We start from the raw sequence: 18,397 nt of genomic DNA, 5'->3' as shown, positions 1-18,397 counted from the left end.
GGGGATTTAGGGGCTCCCAGCATCGGGGAAGGGGGGATTTAGGGGCTCCCGGCATCGGGAATGGGGGGATTGGGGAGGTTTGGGGGCTCCCAGCATCGGGAATGGGGAGATTTAGGGGCTCACGGCATCGGGAATGGGGCAATTGGGGAGGTTTAGGGGCTCCCGGCGTTGGGAACAGGGGAGATTGGGGAGGTTTGGAGGCTCCCGGCATCGGGAATGGGGGGATCGGGGAGGTTTGGGGGCTCCCGGCATTGAGAACGGGGAGATCTGGGGGCTCCTGACATCGGGAATGGGGCGATTGGGGAGGTTTGGGGGCTCCCAGGATCGGGAATAGGAGGATTGGGGAGGATTTGGGGCTCCTCTTGACAGGAGTTGGGGAATTGGGGAGGATTTGGGGCACCCTGTGCTGAGAATGGGGGTGCAGAGGGGGGAGTTCAGGGGAGATTTGGGGCTCCCAATTCCAGGAATGAGGAGATCGGGGGTCCCCAGTACCAGGAAAGGGGCGTTTGCGGAGGGTTGGAAAGGATTTGGGGCTCCCGGTGTCACGAGAGGAGGTGTTGGAGGGGCTCTCAGGGCTGGGAGAAGAGGGGATGGGGGAGGTTTAAAAGGTGGGGGGAAGGACTGGGGGGGTTCCCAGCACCCCCTGACCCCCAGGCCGTATCCGCAGGTCTCCCACAGGGATGCGCTGGACGTGTACATCGAGCACCGGCTGCTGCTGGAGCAGCGCGGCCGCGAGGAGGGGCGACTGCGCGAACCCCAGAACCAGTACCCACCTGAGCTGCTGCGGCGATTGTCAGTGGGGGCTCCGTCACCCCTTTCCCACACCCCCAATCCCAATCCCAGCTTTCACATCACCCCATTTCCCGCTCTCCTGACCTTGATCTGAGCTTTGTGGCCCCAATTCCCTCTGCTTTCCGCTCCCTTTCTCCTGCTTTCCTGCATCGTCCCACCCTCTCCTCTTTCTCCTCTCCTCTTTCTCCTCTCCTCTTTCTCCTCTCCTCTTTCTCCTCTCCTCTTTCTCCTCTCCTCTTTCTCCTCTCCTCTTTCTCCTCTCCTCTTTCTCCTCTCCTCTTTCTCCTCTCCTCTTTCTCCTCTCCTCTTTCTCCTCTCCTCTTTCTCCTCTCCTCTTTCTCCTCTCCTCTCCTCCTTCTCCCCTCCTCCTTCTCCCCTCCTCCTTCTCCCCTCCTCCTTCTCCCCTCCTCCTTCTCCCCTCCTCCTTCTCCCCTCCTCCTTCTCCCCTCCTCCTTCTCCCCTCTCCCCCCTTTCCCCTCTCCCCCCCTTTCCCCTCTCCCCCCTTTCCCCTCTTCCCCTTTTCCTTTTTCCCATTTCCCTCGTCCCCTTTTCCCCTCTCCCCCTTTCCCCTCTCCCCCTTTCCCCTCTCCCCCCTTTCCCCTCTCCCCCCTTTCCCCTCTCCCCCCTTTCCCCTCTCCCCCCTTTCCCCCTCTCCCCCCTTTCCCCCTCTCCCCCCTTTCCCCCTCTCCCCCCTTTCCCCCTCTCCCCCCTTTCCCCCTCTCCCCCCTTTCCCCTCCCCCCCTTTCTCCCCCCCCTCCCCCCCCTCTCCCCCCTCTCCCCCCCCTCCCCCCCCTCCCCCCCCCTTCCCCCCTCTCCCCCCTCTTTCCCCCTCTCCCGTTTCTCCATTTCGTGTTTTTTTCTTTCCCGTTCCTTTTCTCTTTTTCCCTTCCATTTCCCTCCAATTCTCTCTCCACTCTCCCACTTTCTGTTCCCCCCCACCCTTTTCCCGCCTTTTCCCCCGCCCTTTTCCCGCCTCTTCCCCCGCCCTTTTCCCGCCTCTTCCCTCGCCCTTTTCCCGCCTTTTCCCCCGCCCTTTTCCCGCCTCTTCCCCCGCCCTTTTCCCGCCTCCTCCCTCGCCCTTTTCCCGCCTTTTCCCCCGCCCTTTTCCCGCCTCTTCCCCCGCCCTTTTCCCGCCTCCTCCCTCGCCCTTTTCCCGCCTTTTCCCCCGCCCTTTTCCCGCCTTTTCCCCCGCCCTTTTCCCGCCTCTTCCCCCGCCCTTTTCCCGCCTTTTCCCCCGCCCTTTTCCCGCCTCTTCCCCCGCCCTTTTCCCGCCTCTTCCCCGCCCTTTTCCCGCCTCTTCCCCCGCCCTTTTCCCGCCTCTTCCCCCGCCCTTTTCCCGCCTCTTCCCCTCACCCTTTTCCCGCCTCTTCCCTCGCCCTTTTCCCGCCTTTTCCCTCGCCCTTTTCCCGCCTCTTCCCCCGCCCTTTTCCCGCCTCTTCCCCTCACCCTTTTCCCGCCTTTTCCCTCGCCCTTTTCCCGCCTTTTCCCTCGCCCTTTTCCCGCCTTTTCCCTCGCCCTTTCCCTGCTTTTTTCACGCTTTTCCCACCATTCCCCTCACGTTTCCCTTTTTTCCGCCATTCCCTTCGCTCTTCCCCCTTTATCCCCACACTTTCCCCTTATCCCACCTTTTCTTTTTGCGCTTTTTCCCTCCCATTCCTTCACTTTCCTCTCTTTCCCTCCAGATCCCCTCACGATTCCCTCCTTCCCCTCTTGCTTTCCCATATTTTCCCTGCAATTCCCTCGCTTTTCCCTTTTTGCCCCTTCCCCCCCGCGCTCTCCCTGGGTTTTCCCCTCGTGCTTTCCCACCTTTTCCTCACACTTTTCCCTCCCAACTCCCTCAATTTCCTTTTTTTTCCCTCCCGATTCCCCCCCTTTCCGTTCTTTCTCCTTGCCCTTTTCCCTCCTCGATCCTGTATTCCCACAATCCCACCTTTCCTTCCTCTCGACCCCTTCTGACTCCATTCCCATCCCGTTCATTCCCATCCCATTCCCATCCCTTTCCCCAATCCCAGCCTTCCTTTCCCCGGCCCCCCTTCCCCGATCCCACCTTTCCCCATTCCTTCTTCCATCCCCAATCCCGCCTTTCCTTTTCCACATTCCATTCCCAATCCCCCCCTTTTCCTGCCCCATTCCCCGATCCCACCTTTCCCCATTCCTTCTTCCATCCCCAATCCCCCCCTTTCCTGCCCCATTCCCCGATCCCACCTTTCCCCATTCCTTCTTCCATCCCCAATCCCGCCTTTCCTTTTCCACATTCCATTCTCAATCCCCCCTTTTCCTTCCCCATTCCCAATCCCCCCCTTTCCTGCCCCATTCCCTGATCCCACCTTTCCCCATTCCTTTTTCCATCCCCAATCCCACCTTTCCCCATTCCTTCTTCCATTCCCAATCCCCCCCTTTCCTGCCCCCTTCCCTGATCCCACCTTTCCCCATTCCTTCTTCCATCCCCAATCCCGCCTTTCCTTTTCCACATTCCATTCCCAATCCCCTCCTTTTCTGCCCCCTTCCCCGATCCCACCTTTCCCCATTCCTTCTTCCATCCCCAATCCCACCTTTCCCCATTCCTTCTCCATCCCCAATCCCCCCCTTTCCTGCCCCATTCCCCGATCCCACCTTTCCACATTCCATTCCTAATCCCTCCCCATCCCCAATCCCCCCCTTTCCTGCCCCCTTTCCCGATCCCACCTTGCCCCATTCCTTCTTCCATCCCCAATCCCGCCTTTCCTTTTCCACATTCCATTCCCAATCCCCCCCTTTCCTGCCCCATTCCCCGATCCCACCTTTCCCCATTCCTTCTTCCATCCCCAATCCCACCTTTCCCCATTCCTTCTTCCATCCCCGATCCCACCTTTCCCCATTCCTTCTTCCATCCCCAATCCCGCCTTTCCTTTTCCACATTCCATTCCCAATCCCCCCCTTTCCTGCCCCATTCCCCGATCCCACCTTTCCCCATTCCTTCTTCCATCCCCAATCCCACCTTTCCCCATTCCTTCTTCCATTCCCAATCCCCCCCCCCTTTTCCTGCTCCCTTCTCCGCAATTCCCGGCGCTGACTCTCGCGTTCCCGGCATTCCCGGCAGCGAGCTGTACTTCCAGCCGCCGTCCACGGCCAAGGCGCGGCTGATCCGTGAGGTCCGTGCCGACTGCATCGGGAAGCTCGTCACCGTCCGCGGCATCGTCACCCGCGTCTCTGAGGTGAAGCCCATGATGGTCGTGGCCACCTACAGCTGCGACCAATGCGGCGCCGAGACCTACCAGCCCGTGAGTGCCGGGAACGGGCACGGAACGGGCACGGATCTACGGAACGGGTGTGGGCTGGATCCAGGATGGGCATGGAAGGGTCCTGGAAGGGTCTCAGGGTGGGTACAGAATGGCCGTGCGGATGGAATTGCTCCATGATGGGTATGGAATGGGCATGGAAAGGCTCCAAGATGGGCATGGAATGGTTCTGGGCATGGATTGGCTCCATGATGGCTATGGAATGGGCATGGAAAGGCTCCAAGATGGGCATGGAATGGCTCTGGGTATGGATTGGCTCATGATGGCTATGGAATGGGCATGGAAAGGCTCCAAGATGGCCATGGAATGGTTCTGGGCATGGATTGGCTCCATGATGGGTATGGAATGGGTATGGAATGGCTCTGGGTATGGATTGGCTCCATGATGGGTATGGAATGGGTATGGAATGGTTCTGGGCATGGATTGGCTCCATGATGGGTATGGAATGGCTTCAAGATGGGTATGGAATGGGCATGGAAAGGCTCCAAGATGGGCATGGAATGGCTCTGGTCATGGATTGGCTTCAAGATGGGTATGGAATGGCCATGGAATGGCTCCAAGATGGGCATGGAATGGTTCTGGGCATGGATTGGCTTCAAGATGGGTATGGAATGGGTATGGAATGGCTCCAAGATGGGTATGGAATGGCTCTGGGCATGGATTGGCTCCATGATGGCTATGGAATGGGTATGGATTGGCTTCATGATGGGCATGGATTGGCTCCATGATGCATATGGAATGGGCATGGAAAGGCTCCATGATGGGCATGGAATGGTTATGGGCATGGAATGGCTTCAAGATGGGCATGGAATGGCCATGGAAAGGCTCCAAGATGGGCATGGAATGGCTCCAAAATAGGCATGGGATGGATCTGGGCATGGATTGGCTCCATGATGGGCATGGAATGGCTCCAAGATGGGCATGGAATGGCTCCAAGATGGGCATGGAATGGCTCCAAAATAGGCATGGGATGGCTCTGGGCATGGAATGGCTCTGGGCATGGAATGGCTCCAAAATAGGCATGGGATGGATCTGGGCATGGATTGGCTCCATGATGGGCATGGAATGGCTCCAAGATGGGCATGGAATGGCTCCAAAATAGGCATGGGATGGCTCTGGGCATGGAATGGCTCCAAGATGGCCATGGAATGGCTCTGGTCATGGATTGGCTTCAAGATGGGTATGGAGTGGCCATGGAATGGCTTCAAGATGGGCATGGAATGGCTCTGGGCATGGATTGGCTTCAAGATGGATATGGAATGGGCATGGAATGGCTTCAAGATGGGCATGGAATGGCTCTGGGCATGGATTGGCTTCAAGATGGATATGGAATGGGCATGGAATGGCTTCAAGATGGGCATGGAATGGCTCTGGGCATGGATTGGCTCCATGGTGGCTATGGAATGGGCATGGAATGGCTTCAAGATGGGCATGGAATGGTTCTGGGCAGGGATTGGATTCAAGATGGGTATGGAATGGGCATGGAATGGCTCCAAGATGGGCATGGAATGGTTCTGGGCATGGATTGGCTCCATGGTGGCTATGGAATGGGCATGGAATGGCTCCAAGATGGGCATGGAATGGCTCTGGGCATGGATTGGCTCCATGGTGGCTATGGAATGGGCATGGAATGGCTCCAAGATGGGCATGGAATGGTTCTGGGCAGGGATTGGATTCAAGATGGGTATGGAATGGGCATGGATTGGCTCCATGATGGGTATGGAATGGCTCCAAGATGGGCATGGAATGGCTCTGGGCATGGATTGGCTCCATGATGGGTATGGAATGGGTATGGAATGGCTCCAAGATGGGTATGGAATGGCTCCAAGATGGGCATGGAATGGCTCTGGGCATGGATTGGCTCCATGATGGCTATGGAATGGGCATGGATTGGCTCCATGATGGGTATGGAATGGCTCCAAGATGGGCATGGAATGGCTCTGGGCATGGATTGGCTCCATGATGGGTATGGAATGGGCATGGAATGGCTCCAAGATGGGCATGGAATGGCTCTGGGCATGGATTGGCTTCAAGATGGGTACGGAATGGTTCTAAGATGGGCGTGGAATGGGCATGGAATGGTTCCAAGATGGGCTTGGAACAGTTCTGGGGATAGAATGGCTCCAAGATGGGCATGGAATGGTTCTGGAGATGGATTGGATTCAAGATGGTCACGGAATGGCCTTGGAAGGGTCCCAAGATGGGCATGGAATGGGCCTGGAGCGGCTCCAAGATGAGCATGGGATGGGCAGGGGGTCTGTGGGATGGATTTGGGGGTCTCCGGGATGGATTTTGGGGTCTCAGTGTGCCTTCGCCCTTCCCGACAGATCCAAGCGCCGACGTTCACGCCGCTGCTGCTGTGCCCGAGCCGCGAGTGCCAGACCAACCGCGCCGGCGGCCGCCTCTACCTGCAGAGCCGTGGCTCCAAGTTCGTGCGCTTCCAGGAGCTCCGGATGCAGGAGCACGTGAGTGGGGACACCCGGCGCCTCCTCTGGGCCTTCTGGGGGACCATCTGGAGATGTTTGGGGCGTCTTGGGGGGCACATGGGGCCACTTGGAGATGCTTTGGTGATGCCTTGGGGCCACCTGGGGCCATTTTGGGGCCACCTGGGTTCTCTTGGGGGCTACTTGAGGCCATTCAGAGATCACTTAGAGCTACTCGGGGGCCACCAGGAGATACCTGGAGCTTCTTAGGGACCACCTGGGGCTTCTTGGGGCCACTCGGGGACATCCAGAAGCCACTTAAGGCCACCTGGAGCCACTTGGGGCCACTTGGAGATGGTTGGTGGTGCCTTAAGGCCACCTGGGGCTTCTTATGGGCCACCTGGGGCCATTTTGAGGCCACCTGGGTTCTCTTGGGGGCTACTTGAGGCCATTCAGAGACCATTTAGGGCTACCTGGAGCCACTTGGGGGCCACTGGGAGATACTTGGGGCTACTTGGGTGCCGCTTTGGGCCACCAGAGGCCGCTTGGAGATGCCTGGGGCTTCTTGGGGGCCACCTGGGGACATTCAGAAGCCGCTTAAGGCCACCTGGGGCCACTTGGGGGCCACTTGGAGATGTTTGGTGGTGCCTTAAGGCCACCTGGGGCCATTTTGGGGCCACCTGGGTTCTCTTGGGGGCCACTTGAGGCCATTCAGAGACCATTTAGGGCCACCTGGAGCTACTTGGGGGCCACTGGGAGATGCTTGGGGCTACTTGGGTGCCACTTTGGGCCACCAGAGGCCACTTGGAAATGCCTGGGGCTTCTTGGGGGCCACCTGGGGACATCCAGAGGCCGCTTAAGGCCACCTGGGGCCACTTGGGGGCCACTTGGAGATGGTTGGTGGTGCCTTAAGGCCACCTGGGGCCATTTTGGGGCCACCTGGGTTCTCTTGGGGGCCACTTGAGGCCATTCAGAGACCATTTAGGGCTACCTGGAGCCACTGGGGGGCCACTGGGAGATGCTTGGGGCTACTTGGGTGCCGCTTTGGGCCACCAGAGGCCACTTAAGGGCACCTGGGGCCATTTTGGTGCCCCATGGGGGCTACTTGAGGCCATTCAGAGACCATTTAGGGCCACCTGGAGCTACTTGGGGGCCACCGGGGCTTCCTGGGGGCCACTTGTGTGCCCTCCCAGTCCATCCCAGTCCGTACTGGTGTCCCCGCAGAGTGACCAGGTGCCGGCGGGCCACTTGCCGCGCTCGCTGACGGTGGTGGCTCGCGGCGAGAACACGCGGCGAGCGCAGCCCGGGGACCACGTGGGCATCACCGGCATCGTCCTCCCCCGTCTGCCCGGAGGCTTCCGCCAGCTCAGCCAGGTGAGACCCCAGACCCATAGCAAAGACTCCAGACCCACAGCGAGGGACCCCCAGACCCACAGCGAGGGCCCCCAGACCCATAGCGGGAACCCCAGACCCATAGCGAGGGCCCCCAGACCCACAGCAGGGACCCCCAGACCCACAGCAAGGGACCCCCAGACCCACAGGGGGGCCCCCAGACCCACAGCGAGGGACCCCCAGACCCACAGCAAGGGACCCCCAGACCCACAGCAAGGGACCCCCAGACCCATAGCGGGAACCCCAGACCCATAGCGAGGGCCCCCAGACCCATAGCGGGGCCCCCAGACCCACAGCGAGGGCCCCCAGATCCATAGCAAAGACTCTGGACCCGCAGCGAGGGCCCCCAGACCCATAGCAGGGACCCCAGACCCACAGCGAGGGCCCCCAGACCCATAGCAAAGACTCTGGACCCGCAGCGAGGGCCCCCAGACCCATAGCAGGGACCCCAGACCCACAGCGAGGGCCCCCAGACCCATAGCAAAGACTCTGGACCCGCAGCGAGGGCCCCCAGACCCATAGCAGGGACCCCAGACCCACAGCGAGGGCCCCCAGACCCACAGCGAGGGCCCCCAGACCCACAGCGAGGGCCCCCAGACCCACAGCAGGGTCCCCCAGACCCATAGCGAGGGACCCCAGACCCACAGCGAGGGCCCCCAGACCCATAGCAAAGACTCTGGACCCACAGCGAGGGACTCAGACCCATAGCAGGGACCCCCAGACCCACAGCGAGGGCCCCCAGACTCACAACAGGGACCCCCAGATCCGTAGGGGGCCCAGTCCTACGGAATAGACCCCCAGTCCCACAGAGGGTGAATCCCAGACCCCCAGAGGGACCCCCAGCCCCATAGCGAGCCCCCCAACCGCGCTTTGGGCAGGGGCTGCTGGCCGAGACCTACCTGGAGGCCCACAGCATCCGCAAGATGAACAAGAGCGAGGAAGAGGACGGCAGCGAGGAGCTGAGCGAGGAGGAGCTGCGCGAGATCGCAGGTGAACAGGGGGTGGGCTGTGCCTGCCCCACGGCTGCCCCACAGCCGCCCCATAGCTCAGTTCTCCTGCCCCGCAGAGGACGATTTCTACGAGAAGCTGGCGGCGTCCATCGCCCCCGAGATCTACGGCCACGAGGACGTGAAGAAGGCGCTGCTGCTGCTGCTGGTGGGGGGCGTGGAGAGGAGCCCCCGCGGGATGAGGATACGCGGTGAGGGGCGAGAGGGGGACCCCCCCAAGTGCCGTGGGGCTGGGCTGGGGGGAGCTGGGACCCCCCCAAGTGCCGTGGGGCTGGGCTGGGGGGAGCTGGGACCCCCCAAGTGCCGTGGGGCTGAGCTGGGGGGAGCTGGGACCCCCATGAGAGCCGTGGGGCTGGGTTGGGGGGAGCTGGGACCCCCATGAGAGCCGTGGGGCTGGGCTGGGGGGAGCTGGGACCCCCCAAGTGCCGTGGGGCTGGGCTGGGGGGAGCTGGGATCCCCCAAGTGCCGTGGGGCTGGGCTGGGGGGAGCTGGGACCCCACAAGTGCCGTGGGGCTGGGCTGGGGGGAGCTGGGATCCCCCAAGTGCCGTGGGGCTGGGTTGGGGGGAGCTGGGACCCCCCAAGTGCTGTGGGGCTGGGCTGGGGGGAGCTGGGACCCCCACGAGAGCCGTGGGGCTGGGCTGGGGGGAGCTGGGACCCCCCAAGTGCCGTGGGGCTGGGTTGGGGGGAGCTGGGACCCCCCAAGTGCCGTGGGGCTGGGTTGGGGGGAGCTGGGACCCCCCAAGTGCCGTGGGGCTGGGTTGGGGGGAGCTGGGACCCCCCAAGTGCCGTGGGGCTGGGCTGGGGGGAGCTGGGACCCCCACAAGTGCTATGGGGCTGAGCTGGAGCTGTGGGGATGAGTTGGGGGGAACTGGGACCCTCCGAGCCCCCCCACTTTTGCTGCCCCATAGCTTCACCCCACATTTCCCCCCCCCCCCCCCAGGAAACATCAACATCTGCCTCATGGGTGACCCCGGCGTGGCCAAATCGCAGCTCCTCTCCTACATCGACCGCCTGGCGCCGCGCAGTGCGTACCGCGCCGTGGGGCGCCCCCAAGCGCTGTGGGGCTGGGCTGGCAGGAACCCCTCGTGCCCCATAGCGCCCTCCCCTCACCCCATAGCCCCCCTCCTCTCACCCCATAACCCACCTATCACCCCATAACCCCCTCTTTCTCACCCCATAACCCCCCTCCTCTCACCCCATAGCCCCCACATCACTCCATAACCCCCTCTTTCTCACCCTATAGCCCCCCCATAACCCCCTCTTCTCACCCCATAGCCCCCCCATAACCCCCTCTTTCTCACCCCATAGCCCCCACATCACCCCATAACCCCCCTCTCTCTCACCCCATAGCCCCCACATCACCCCATAACCCCCTCTTCTCACCCCATAGCCCCCACATCACCCCATAACCCCCTCTTTCTCACCCCATAGCCCCCACATCACCCCATAACCTCCTCTTTCTCACCCCATAGCCCCCACATCACCCCATAACCCCCTCTTTCTCACCCCATAGCCCCCACATCACCCCATAACCCCCTCTTTCTCACCCCATAGCCCCCACATCACCTCATAATCCCCTCCTCTCACCCCTTAACCCCCTCTTTCTCACCCCATAACCCCCCCTTTCTCACCCCATAACCCCCCCTTTCTCACCCCATAACCCCCCCTTTCTCACCCCATAGCCCCTACATCACCCCATAATCCCCCTCCTCTCACCCCATGGCCCCCCCATCACCCCATAACCCCCTCTTTCTCACCCCATAACCCCCTCTTTCTCACCCCATAACCCCCACATCACCCCATAACCCCCCCCCCCCCACACCAGTACATGACGGATCAGTGCTCCTCGAGCGTGGGGAGCAGTGGGGCGGTACCGGGGGGCACCCAGGACCCCTATCTCACCCCCCATCCCCTCTGACAGCCATATTGTGTGTCCCCCCCCACCCCCAGGTCAGTACACGACGGGCCGGGGCTCGTCGGGCGTGGGGCTGACGGCGGCCGTGCTGCGCGACCCGGTGTCGGGGGAGCTGACCCTGGAAGGGGGCGCGTTGGTCTTGGCCGACGGCGGCGTTTGCTGCATCGACGAGTTCGACAAGATGCTGGAGGCCGACCGCACGGCCATCCACGAGGTGATGGAGCAGCAGAGCGTCTCCATCGCCAAAGCGGGCGTCCTCGCCACCCTCAACGCCCGTTGCGCCATCCTGGCCGCCGCCAACCCCGCCTACGGGCGCTACAACCCCAAGCGCAGCCTCGAGCACAATATCCAGCTTCCTGCCGCCCTCCTGTCCCGCTTCGACCTCCTTTGGCTCATCCAGGATCGCCCCGACCGCGACAATGACCTGCGGTGAGGGGGGGGGGAGAGGGGGGAGAGGGGCTGGGGGCTGTGGGGAGGGGATGTGGGGGAGCTGGAGGGGGTTTGGGGGAGCTGGAGGGAGTTTGGGGGGTGCTGGGAGCTGTGGGGAGGGGATATGGGGGAGCTGGAGGGGATATGGGGGAGCTGGAGGGGGTTTGGGGGGTGCTGGGAGCCGTGGGGAGGGGATATGGGGGAGCTGGAGGGGGTTTGGGGGGAGCTGGGAGCCATGGGGAGGGGATATGGGGGAGCTGGAGGGGGTTTGGGGGGAGCTGGGAGCCATGGGGAGGGGATATGGGGGAGCTGGAGGGGGTTTGGGGGGCGCTGGGAGCCATGGGGAGGGGATATGGGGGAGCTGGAGGGGGTTTGGGGGTGCTGGAGGGGGTTTTAGGGGCGCTGGGAGCCGTGGGGAGGGGATATGGGGGAGCTGGAGGGGGTTTGGGGGAGCTGGAGGGAGTTTGGGGGGTGCTGGGAGCTGTGGGGAGGGGATATGGGGGAGCTGGAGGGGCTTTGGGGGTGCTGGGAGCCGTGGGGAGGGGATGTGGGGGAGCTGGAGGGGGTTTGGGGGGCGCTGGGAGCCATGGGGAGGGGATATGGGGGAGCTGGAGGGGGTTTGGGGGTGCTGGGAGCCGTGGGGAGGGGATCTGGGGGAGCTGGGGGGGATATGGGGGAGCTGGAGGGGATCTGGGGGAGCTGGAGGGGGTTTGGGGGGTGCTGGGAGCCGTGGGGAGGGGATATGGGGGAGCTGGAGGGGGTTTGGGGGGCGCTGGGAGCTGTGGGGAGGGGATATGGGGGAGCTGGAGGGGATATGGGGGAGCTGGGAGCCATGGGGAGGGGATATGGGGGAGCTGGAGGGGGTTTGGGGGTGCTGGGAGCTGTGGGGAGGGGATATGGGGGAGCTGGAGGGGGTTTGGGGGGCGCTGGGAGCCGTGGGGAGGGGATATGGGGGAGCTGGAGGGGGTTTGGGGGGCGCTGGGAGCCGTGGGGAGGGGATATGGGGGAGCTGGAGGGGGTTTGGGGGCGCTGGGAGCCGTGGGGAGGGGATATGGGGGAGCTGGAGGGGGTTTGGGGGTGCTGGGAGCCGTGGGGAGGGGGTTTGGGGGAGCTGGAGGGGGTTTGGGGGGCGCTGGGAGCCATTCGGAGGGGATATGGGGGAGCTGGAAGGGGTTTGGGGGGCGCTGGGAGCCATTCGGAGGGGATATGGGGGAGCTGGAAGGGGTTTGGGGGGCGCTGGGAGCCATTCGGAGGGGATATGGGGGAGCTGGAGGGGGTTTGGGGGTGCTGGGAGCCGTGGGGAGGGGATATGGGGGGGCTTTGGGGTGACCCTGGGGGGACTGTAGGGGTCTGGGGGTGACCGTGGGGGGGTCTGAGGGGTCTGGGGGTAACCCTGGGCGGCTTGGGGGTGTCTGGGGGGGTTTGGGGGTGACCCTGGGCGGGTTGGGGGGGGGCTGGGGAGTCTGGGGGTGACCAGGGGCATGTCTGTGGGGATTTGGGGGTGACCCTGGGTGGGGTGGTTTGGGGGATCTGGGGGTGACCCTGAGGGGGTTGGGGGGGTTCTGGGGTTGACCGGGGGGGTGTCTGTGGGGGTTTGGGGGTGACCCTGGGTGGGGTGGTTGGGGGGGTCTGGGGGTGACCCTGGGGGGTGTCGGTGGGTTTTGGGGTGACGGTGTGGCTGTCCCCCCAGGCTGGCCCAGCACATCACCTTCGTGCACCAGCACAGCCGGCAGCCGCCCCGGCCCCGCCCCCCCCTGCCCATGCGCCTCATGAGGTGAGGGGGGACACCTGGGTGCCCCCCAACGTCCCTGTGTCCCCCCAGCGTCCCTGTGTCCCCCCAACGTCCCTGTCCCCCAATATCCCTGTGTCCCCCATCCCTGTGTCCCACCCACAATGTCCCTGTGTCCCCCCCATCCCTGTGTCCCCCCCACAACGTCCCTGTCCCCCAACATCCCTGTGTCCCCCATCATCCCTGTTCCCCCGTCCCTATGTCCCCCATCCCCGTGTCCCCCCCATCCCAGTGTCCCCCCTCAATGTCCCCTTCCCCCATCATCCCTGTGTGTCCCCCAATATCCCTGTCCCCCCATCCCAGTGTCCCCCCCAATGTCCCTGTCCCCCCATCCCAGTGTCCCCCCAATGTCCCTGTCCCCCCCATCCCAGTGTCCCCCCCAATATCCCTGTCCCCCAATCCCAGTGTCCCCCCCAATGTCCCTGTCCCCCCCATCCCAGTGTCCCCCCAATGTCCCCCCTCAATGTCCCCTTCCCCCATCATCCCTGTGTCCCCCATCCCAGTGTCCCCCCAATGTCCCCCCCCCAATGTCCCCTTCCCCCATCATCCCTGTGTGTCCCCCCAATGTCCCCTTCCCCCATCATCCCAGTGTCCCCCATCCCTGTGTCCCCCCGAATGTCCCCATCCCCCATCCCTGTGTCCCCTGTCCCCCCAACAATGTCCCTGTTCCCCCCCATCGTCCCTGTCCCCCCCCGCCACATCCCTGTGTCCCCCATCCCCGTGTCCCCCCCTTGTCCCCCCTGTCCCCCCCCACAATGTCCCTGTGTCCCCCCAATGTCCCCATGTCTCTCCAATGTCCCCGTCCCCCATCCCTGTGTCCCCTGTCCCCCCAACAATGTCCCTGTTCCCCATCGTCCCTGTCCCCCCCGCCACATCCCTGTGTCCGCCAGTGTCCCTCCCTTGTCCCCCCCATTCCCCCCATCCCTGTCCCCCCCATGTCCCCCCCACAATGTCCCTGTGTCCCCCATCCCTGTGTCCCCCCGAATGTCCCCGTCCCCCATCCCTGTGTCCCCTGTCCCCCCAACAATGTCCCTGTTCCCCATCGTCCCTGTCCCCCCCGCCACATCCCTGTGTCCCCCATCCCCGTGTCCCCCCCTTGTCCCCCCTGTCCCCCCCCACAATGTCCCTGTGTCCCCCCAATGTCCCCATGTCTCTCCAATGTCCCCATCCCCCATCCCTGTGTCCCCTGTCCCCCCAACAATGTCCCTGTTCCCCCCCATCGTCCCTGTCCCCCCCGCCACATCCCTGTGTCCCCCATCCCCGTGTCCCCCCCTTGTCCCCCCCATTCCTCCCATCCCTGTCCCCCCCATGTCCCCCCCACAATGTCCCTGTGTCCCCCATCCCTGTGTCCCCCCGAATGTCCCCGTCCCCCATCCCTGTGTCCCCTGTCCCCCCAACAATGTCCCTGTTCCCCCCCATCGTCCCTGTCCCCCCCGCCACATCCCTGTGTCCCCCATCCCCGTGTCCCCCCCTTGTCCCCCCCATTCCCCCCATCCCTGTCCCCCCCCATGTCCCCCCTGTCCCCCCCCACAATGTCCCTGTGTCCCCCCAATGTCCCCATGTCTCTCCAATGTCCCCATCCCCCATCCCTGTGTCCCCTGTCCCCCCCCCATCGTCCCTGTTCCCCCCCATCGTCCCTGTCCCCCCCCACCACATCCCTGTGTCCCCCAGTGTTCCTCCCTTGTCCCCCCCATTCCTCCCATCCCTGTCCCCCCCATGTCCCCCCCACAATGTCCCTGTGTCCCCCATCCCCGTCCCCCCCGAATGTCCCCGTCCCCCATCCCTGTGTCCCCTGTCCCCCGAACAATGTCCCTGTTCCCCCCATCGTCCCTGTCCCCCCCGCCACATCCCTGTGTCCCCCATCCCCGTGTCCCCCCCTTGTCCCCCCCATTCCCCCCAATGTCCCTGTTCCCCCCCATCGTCCCTGTCCCCCCCCGCCACATCCCTGTGTCCCCCAGTGTCCCCCCCTTGTCCCCCCCATTCCCCCCATCCCTGTCCCCCCCATATCCCCCCCCAATGTCCCTGTGTCCCCCCCAATGTCCCCATGTCTCCCCAATGTCCCCATCCCCCATCCCTGTGTCCCCTGTCCCCCAACAATGTCCCTGTTCCCCCCCATCGTCCCTGTCCCCCCCCGCCACATCCCTGTGTCCCCCCCTTGTCCCCCCCATTCCCCCCATCGTCCCTGTCCCCCCCCATTGTCCCCCCCGTGTCCCCCCATGGCGGTGGTGTCCCCGCAGGCGGTACGTGGCCGCGTGCCGCCGCCGGCACCCGGTGGTACCGGAATCGTTGGCGGAGTTCCTCACGGCCGCGTACGTGGAGATGCGCAAAGAGTCCTGGAGCCAACGCGACGCCACCTTCACCTCGGCCCGCAGCCTCCTGGCCGTGCTGCGCCTGGCCACCGCCCTGGTGGGGACCCCAAAACCCCCGGGGGGGACCCCAAAACCCTGCTGACCACCCCAGGGCTCCCCCAAACCCCACTGACCCCCCCAAACCCCACTGACACCCCCTTCCAAATCCTACCGCCCCTCCCATTCCCTGCTGGCCGTGCTGCGCCTGGCCACCGCCCTGGTGGGGACCCCAAAACCCCCGGGGGGGACCCCAAAACCCTGCTGACCCCCCCAGGGCTCCCCCAAACCATACCGACCCCCCCAAACCCCACTGACACCCCCAAACCCCGCTGACCTCCCCTTCCAAATCCTACCACCCCTCCCATTCCCTGCTGGCCGTGCTGTGCCTGGCCACCGCCCTGGTGGGGACCCCAAAACCCCGCTGACCCGCCCAAACACTGCTGACCCCCCCAAGGGCCCCCCCAAACCCCGCTGACCTCCCCTTCCAAATCCTACTGCCCCTCCCATTCCCTGCTGGCCGTGCTGCGCCTGGCCACCGCCCTGGTGGGGACCCCAAAACCCCCAGGGGACACCCAGGCCCCCCCCCAAAACCCCGCTGACACCCCCAAACCCTGCTGACCCCCCCAGGGCTCCCCCAAACCGTATCTCTCACTCTGCCCCCCCATGTCACACTGTGCCCCCCCTAAATCTCTCTGCCCCCTTCGCTCTGACCCCCCAAATCTCACTGTGCCCCCCCAAAATCTCACTGCTCCCTTCGCGTTGCCCCCCCCGACCCCCAAATCTCATTCTGCCCCCCTTAAATCTCACTGCTCCTCCATGCTCTACACCCCCCGATCCCCCAAATCTCACTCTGACCCCCCAAATCTCACTCTGCCCCCCCAAATCACACTGTGGCCCCCTAAATCTCACTGCTCCCTTCGCTCTGCACCCCCCGATCCCCCAAATCTCACTCTGACCCCCCCAAATCTCGCTCTGCCCCCCCATATCACACTGTGCCCCCCCTAAATCTCACTGCTCCTCCTCGCTCTGCACCCCTCGATCCCCCAAATCTCACTCTGACCCCCCCAAATCTCACTCTGCCCCCCCATATCACACTGTGCCCCCCTAAATCTCACTGCTCCTCCTCGCTCTGCACCCCCCAACCCCCCAAATCTCACTCTGCCCCCCCATATCACACTATGTTCCCCCTAAATCTCTCTGCCCCCTTCGCTCTGACCCCCCAAATCTCACTGTGCCCCCCCAAAATCTCACTGCCCCCTTCGCGCTGCCCCCGACCCCCAAATCTCACTCTGCCCCCCTTAAATCTCACTGCTCCTCCATGCTCTGCACCCCCCGACCCCCCAAATCTCACTCTGACCCCCCAAATCTCACTCTGCCCCCCCAAATCACACTGTGGCCCCCTAAATCTCACTGCTCCTCCATGCTCTGCACCCCCCGATCCCCCAAATCTCACTCTGACCCCCCCAAATCTCGCTCTGCCCCCCCAAATCACACTGTGCCCCCCCTAAATCTCACTGCTCCTCCTCGCTCTGCACCCCCCGACCCCCCAGATCTCACTCTGCCCCCCCAAATCTCACTGTGCCCCCCCAAAACCTGGCAGGCCCGGCTGCGCCTCGGGGAGGTGGTGGCCAAGGAGGACGTGGCCGAAGCGATGCGGCTGATGGAAATGGCGAAGGACTCTCTGCTCGGTGACCGCGGCCACCAAACCCGGTGAGGGGGGACCCCGGGAAAGAGGGGGGACCCCAGGAAAGAGGGGGGGTCCTCAAGGAGGGGTGACAAGACTAGGGGCCCCCCAGAAAGGTGGTGACAGCACCAGGGTCCCCACTTCATGTCCCCAAAGAGGGGGGGACAGTGCCAGGGGCCCCCCAGGATGGAGGTGACAGTGTCAGGGCCCCCCCCAATGTCCCTAAAGAGGGGGGGACAGTGCCAGTGTCCCCCCAGTGTCCCCAAAGAAGGGGTGACAGTGCCAGGGGCCCCCCAGGATGGAGGGGACAGTGCCAGGGACCCCCCAGGATGGAGGGGACAGTGCCAGGGGTCCCCTCAGTGTCCCCAGAGAGGGGGTGACAGTGCCAGGGACACCCCAAAGAGGGGGTGACAGTGCCAGGGTCCCCCCCAATGTCCCCAAAGAGGGGGTGACAAGACCAGGGACCCCCCAGGATGGAGGGGACAGTGCCAGGGTCCCCCCTGGTGTCCCCAAAGATGGGGGTGACAGTGCCAGGGGCCCCCCAGGATGAAGGTGACAGTGTCAGGGCCCCCCCCAATGTCCCCAAAGAGGGGGGGACAGTGCCAGGGACACCCCAAGAGGGAGGTAACAGTGCCAGGGTCCCCCCAATGTCCTCAAAGAGGGGGGGACAGTGCCAGGGTCCCCCCTGGTGTCCCCAAAGAGGGGGGGACAGTGCCAGGGACACCCCAAGAGGGAGGTAACAGTGCCAGGGTCCCCCCCAATGTCCCCAAAGAGGGGGTGACAGTGCCACACCGCCCCCCCCACCCCACCCCGTGAACGAAGGTGACCCCAGGAAGGAAGGGTCAGTTTTGGGGTGTCCCTGATCTCCTCCCCCCTTCCCCCCCCCAGGCCGCAGCGCCCGTCGGACGCCATCTTTGCGGCGCTGCGGGAGTTGGCGCAGGACGGCGATGGCGGCGTTGCGTACGCGCAGGGGCTGCAGCGCTGCCTCGCCCGCGGCTTCACCCCCGCGCAGCTGCTCGACGCGCTGCGAGAGTACCAGGAGCTCAACGTGCTGCAGGTCAACGCCGCGCGGACACGCATCACCTTCCTCTGAGGGACCCCAAAAACCCCGGGGACCCCAAAAACCCCCCTCAGAGACCCCAAAAACCCCCCCAGAGACCCAGAAACCCCCTCAGAGACCCAGAAACCCCCCCGGAGACCCCAAAAACCTCCCCGGAGACCCCCAAAAAACCCCCCGGAGACCCCAAAACAGCCCAGAGACCCCCAAAAAACCCCCCGGAGACCTCAAAACCCCCCCCGGAGACCCCCAAAAAAAAACCCAGAGACCCCAAAAACCCCA

The 18,397-nt window shown here is 63.9% G+C and overlaps 1 protein-coding gene across 1 annotated transcript in view; it reads left to right on the top strand.

The window, feature by feature from the left end:
• The window catches only part of MCM7 (minichromosome maintenance complex component 7), a 20,450-nt gene extending 2,053 nt beyond the window's left edge, over positions 1-18,397 (top strand). The window contains exons 4-16 of the mRNA XM_054052743.1: positions 668-792; positions 3,872-4,052; positions 6,398-6,535; positions 7,718-7,867; positions 8,764-8,875; positions 8,952-9,083; positions 9,834-9,917; positions 10,844-11,237; positions 12,928-13,011; positions 15,264-15,432; positions 16,975-17,084; positions 17,947-18,182; positions 18,374-18,397. Of these exons, the coding sequence (XP_053908718.1) occupies positions 668-792; positions 3,872-4,052; positions 6,398-6,535; positions 7,718-7,867; positions 8,764-8,875; positions 8,952-9,083; positions 9,834-9,917; positions 10,844-11,237; positions 12,928-13,011; positions 15,264-15,432; positions 16,975-17,084; positions 17,947-18,151 (1,884 nt within the window). The 3' untranslated portion in view covers positions 18,152-18,182; positions 18,374-18,397. The remainder of the gene's footprint in view (positions 1-667; positions 793-3,871; positions 4,053-6,397; positions 6,536-7,717; positions 7,868-8,763; positions 8,876-8,951; positions 9,084-9,833; positions 9,918-10,843; positions 11,238-12,927; positions 13,012-15,263; positions 15,433-16,974; positions 17,085-17,946; positions 18,183-18,373) is intronic.

This window comes from Cuculus canorus, chromosome 36 (assembly GCF_017976375.1).
Source record: "Cuculus canorus isolate bCucCan1 chromosome 36, bCucCan1.pri, whole genome shotgun sequence".
Taxonomy (NCBI): domain Eukaryota; kingdom Metazoa; phylum Chordata; class Aves; order Cuculiformes; family Cuculidae; genus Cuculus; species Cuculus canorus.
The sequence above is the reverse complement of the archived record's forward strand: the minus strand, read 5'-3'. Positions and strand labels throughout refer to the sequence as shown.